Source organism: Sinocyclocheilus grahami, unplaced genomic scaffold (assembly GCF_001515645.1).
Source record: "Sinocyclocheilus grahami isolate Dianchi unplaced genomic scaffold, SAMN03320097.WGS_v1.1 scaffold1685.1, whole genome shotgun sequence".
Lineage (NCBI taxonomy): Eukaryota > Metazoa > Chordata > Actinopteri > Cypriniformes > Cyprinidae > Sinocyclocheilus > Sinocyclocheilus grahami.
The window spans coordinates 26,424-31,255 of NW_015506864.1; the positions used below are offsets into that span (position 1 = coordinate 26,424).

The 4,832-nt window shown below is 41.2% G+C and overlaps 1 protein-coding gene across 1 annotated transcript; it reads right to left on the bottom strand.

Moving 5' to 3' along the window:
• Window positions 1-2,488: 2,488 nt before the first annotated feature.
• LOC107572034 (F-box/LRR-repeat protein 14) lies at window positions 2,489-4,189 on the bottom strand. The gene has a single exon (XM_016258435.1). The coding sequence runs from the start codon at window positions 3,730-3,732 to the stop codon at window positions 2,530-2,532; it is 1,203 nt and encodes a 400-aa protein (XP_016113921.1). The 5' UTR covers window positions 3,733-4,189; the 3' UTR covers window positions 2,489-2,529.
• Between the last annotated feature and the right edge of the window lie 643 nt (window positions 4,190-4,832).

Below are 4,832 nucleotides of genomic sequence, written 5' to 3' on the forward strand. Positions count from 1 at the left end.
GGCATTATTTGTTAAGTTATGGACATTTCTGTTCAATGTGACGAACTTCAAACTAACAAAGTGCGAAATTCAAAATACAGGTAAAACACTCAATCAATACAGAAAATTCCTTCATTTTAATACAGTATATTCCCTATTTTTGCTGATTTTTTTTTTAAGTGTATGATAGCCAGAAGACATAAACATTATTTGTGTAAATATGATTTTAGCATGGGAAAAAATCATTTGCTATCCTTTTTTGTTGTAAACTTGCATTCAGTTTTATAACTTCATTGCAATTACAATGCAATAAACAAAACAACTGTAAAAACTATTTCAACCACTTTACAGCTCAAATTATACTGATGAAATTAAATGAAAGTCCTTTAAAACTGCAATTCTTGAAAAACTTTGCCATTGTATGATTTTGTTATTAAAAAAAACTGAGAAAGAAAGGAGGGACAAGATTTAATCATTTTTGTGGTAATAAACATTATGCCAAAAACTGCTACTTATTGAACTAAACTTGTACTGAATGCAGATATTATTTTTAATTGATTTTCTTGAGTGAAAAGATTTTCTGTTGCTTAATTCGTACATGGAGAGAAAGTTCAGTCTTAAGTATTTGATCCTGTGCAGAATGAAGCAACAGATTGTGCTCTTCGCTCACATGCCCTTTGCATTTGGCCTTATGCAGTTGTTCTGAACGAATAAACAGCAATGCCACACACAGAGACCCAAAACTAAAGCATCTCTCATGTGCCATGTTTGCTAGACGGTGCCGGCCTCCTTAAGTAAGACAGGGTTCTTGCACCGCATACTTTTTTTTTTTTTTTTTTTTTCAGACAAAGTCAAACAGTGACTCACAAATTCCTGACCATTTTCCAGCGATGTGGCAGGCACGGCTTTCAGCCACCTTTCCTCTAACCCTGACTGCAAACAAATCAGATTCTCGTTGTGATTTTCAAATCAAACAATAAGTGAATTTTATCAAATGATTAGATTAGCAGCATTACAGTTTTAACACCCTAACTAGCACAATTAAAGGAAGCATCCATTTTGTTGCAGTTCATAAATAATGTAACAAACATGCATGCTCTTAACACACAAATATCACATCCATCGTCCTCTAAAACGCTAATTTCTCAAATCCACTACATTGGCAATCGACCAAATAAACCCCTAAACCTATTATAGCAACATTATCTGTGATACTGCCAAAACATTGACGTTTAGCATCAAAAGGGCACAAAACCAAACTGAACGCATGAATTATGGCAAAACTCACAACCAGCAAAAACATTTCCCCACAACGAAATTCAGAGTGGCTCTTTTATTTATATAAATATCAACTTTAATGTTTTTACTGTAAGAATATAAAACATTTTAATTTGGGATTCTTTTTACAAATACATTTACAGTACATTAGAACACAGTAGCTTCTCAGCAGGACTCAATACATGTTGCAGGTCGATACATCATGGTACATATATAGGCCTGACATGCATTTTGCGTGTTACCCTCGTTTCGACCATGTCTTTTATATGTAAAGTTGAATATTATTGTATTTAAAACAGACCGATTGTTTTATAGCACGATGTGCCCTGTTTAAGTCCTGTGAAGAGGCAAACAAGGTGTCAAGTGAATTGCTAACAGTTTTTTTTTTTCTTTTTTAGGGACAAAATTCACTTCAATTTGAAGTACAACGCTCTGAATAACAGCCATTAATTAATATCTGCTTACATAAGCATAAATACATCAGCAGAGGGAACCTCTTATTCAAAGCAGGAATTAAAGGCTTTCAGGCCTGTAAAATTGAGCAAAAACTAAAAGAGATTGGAAATATAAAAGCTTAAGTGTACAAACCCAGTATTTTTGCATAAGGGTAGTTGACGTATAGCATGTCCTTTTGAGGATTTTAGTCTTGTCATTTATACAATGTATAAGGGAAAATGACTTTCTCATTTTTAATCACTACTTGATTTTAAATGGTCCTATGGTGTGATAACTTATTTGTTTAAAGCACAAATATTGCATGTAGTCTCTCAATTAATTTAAGATCACAAAACGGCATTGTTTAATAATTACAGAAGATCTAAAACATTTTAAGGTGAACTGTCACATCACGGGACGCTTGCGGAAACGGCTTGAAATTTGATGTCAACTACCCATAGACTTGTTTTGAAAGATATTTTGTTGGCTATCTGAAGGAAGGGAAATAAAAAAGCTAGTCTGAAGCCATCCTTTCTTTCAGTCTTTTTGCTGTCCTTAAGCCAAAGACGAGATAAAGGGGGAGGGGATTGTTTTTCTAGGCACAAATTCTCATTCTTCTTAAGAATAACAATATAATACATCTAACGAGGTAGCCAAAATATCGCGACACTCGGGGAGGAGGAGGTTTAATATTGCGATTTGTTAAGAAAAAACAAAACTTTTTGTGTGTTAATAGCAATAACTGACAGAATTTTAAGCCTCTTTTTATGTACTTTGCTCTATTGAAATTCACCCATCCCCCTTCCTCCCTCCCTCCCTCCAAAAACCCCCCAAGTTTCACCTCACTTTCTCACTTTCAGTCATCTGCCAAAGGCCCAGGTTCAAAACTTTAAGGCAGGGGAGCTGCGTGATCCTCTCCAGTCCCCTCTTAGTGATTTTCGTACATCCATACAGATCGATGCCGGTCAGTTGCGTCAAGTGGTCTGCGATCAGCTCCAGTCCTTTGTCTGTAATCCGCACGCACTGGCCGATGTTCAGCGTCCTCAGCTCGTGCATTTGGCGCACCATCCTGTTGATGCCATCGTCACTGATGTGGCACGAGCACAGCGACAGCGACTTGAGCTGGTACAGGCCCTGCGCGATATAAGCCAGGCTCTGGTCGCCTATCTTGTCGCAAAACGACACGTCGAGTCCAGAGAGTCTCAACGTGCCCATGGCGAGGTGCATGATGCCCGTGTCGCTGATGTTGTCGCACGAACGCAGATTAAGGCTCCACAGGCTAGTCATGTGAGAGAGGTGGATCATGCCAGCGTCCGAGATGCCCCCGCAGAAACTCAGGTTGAGCACTTTGAGCTTGGTCAGGCCTTTCGAAATGTGCTTGAGGGACAAGTCCGTCAACTTCTGGCAATCCTGCAAGGTCAGGTATTCCAGACTGAGACAGCCCTCCGCCGCGCTCCGGGTCATGCCAGCCAAGTGCCCTATGCCCACATCCGACACATGCCGGCAGCTCCTCAGATTAAGACTTTTGAGTCTGTGCAAACCCCACGCAATGAGCAACAAGCCCGTGTTCGTGATGTTGCTGCAGCCGCCCAGTTCCAGCACCTCCAAGTTTTTCAGATACTGCGCTATTCTGCCCAAACTGGAGTCCGTGATCTGCTTGCAAAGGCTCAGATTGAGCACCCTCAGGGAAGGGATCTCCTGCACGAACGCGTGCCCCAGGCCGTTATCCGTTAAGTTATAGCAGCCGCTCAGATTCAAGCTCTCGATGTTGGGCATCCCCTGGATCACGTAGCTGAGGCTGCGGCGCAGGCTGAGGATCTGAACGCGCCGGATGCCCCGCGCCTGGAGGCTGGGGAACAGGGACGGATTCGCTCGCCTCAGATGCAGCTTGGCTTCCACCCCCCTCCACACAGACTTGTGGTAGGATGCGTCCCTCCACGCCGTGCACACTTGGGCCACTCTGCCTTTGTCCCTCACGTCCAAGTAGCTGAAAATCATGGCTAAAATCTCTGGGAAGAGACACGAGATGTGCGTCTCCATCTTCCAAACGCGCTCAAGAAAACAAACGGCGGTAAACCCCCACCAACGGTCACCGTCGCGGCTCCTAGTCCCCTCAGGAGGGAAAAAAGGCTTTTATAAAGCTCCTCGAGCTTTTCCTTTTACATTTAACTGTGTAAATCGACAACTCTCCGTCCCGAGTGATCCTTTCAGCGGTGTAGGAAGGATTCAAATGCAAAAAAAATGCCCCCAAAAGACGCTTGATCCGATTCAGATCGACAGCGATCGGCGGTCAGGCAGCGCTGCTGCCCGCTTGGCCCTTTGATAATAGTCTTCGCTCGACTCGGGGATCCAGACGGTCGTACATTTTCAAAAGATGTCTAAAACTGCCACAAACCTCGTGAGAAAATAAATTCAGTCCGCTATCAGATAAAAGAGTGAGGTTTCGTTTCGCGTTTGTGCTCCGCTCGCACTCATTGCCAAGCCGAGGGGCTTCCTGCTGCCTTTGTCTGATCTTTTCAAACTGACTTGGCAGGGCCGCGAGCACGGAGCGGCTGCGGGGGAGACGCGCACATTTAAACCCGTCAAAACCGCGCAAATTATTTACGTATAGACTGCAACTTATAAAACAGGACCGCACAGGTTTGTAGTTATCGTCCTAGTCCGTGTTCTGATTTCCTCTAAACTGTTATGAAAGAAATTCATGTTTTTGGGTGTTTGTCGCCCCCCTTTTTGAAAGCAAAGTGGTTTAGCCCAACTCAGCTGGAACAGTAAGAATAGTTCCCCTGGAAACCAACTTCTTACAATTCAGTTCACTTTACCCTTAACCCTTAAGCTTCCGTGTCAGATGCGGGTTTTTGTTTTTTTGCAGTTGTTATTTCAGTTTTATTTAAAACTATTTTATTTAAAAAGTAAAGTTACTTTTTAAAGTGGCATAGTGTGTAAATAACATATTTTTATGTGTATAAAACAAACAAACTATAGAAAGGGCTCATTGTAAAATGTTTAAGCATTTTAAATAGTACAAATTTAATATTTTGCTATATTATTATTACTTTAGTTTTAAATGTAAATGAAAATGTATGCACTTATCTTGCCATTTATTTATTTATTTATTATTCCTGTCATGATTCTTTAACTAT

Coding starts and splice junctions, on each gene's coding strand:
- LOC107572034 (XM_016258435.1), bottom strand. CDS start 3,732: ATGGAGACGCACATCTCGTGTCTCTTCCCAGAGATTTTAGCCATGATT.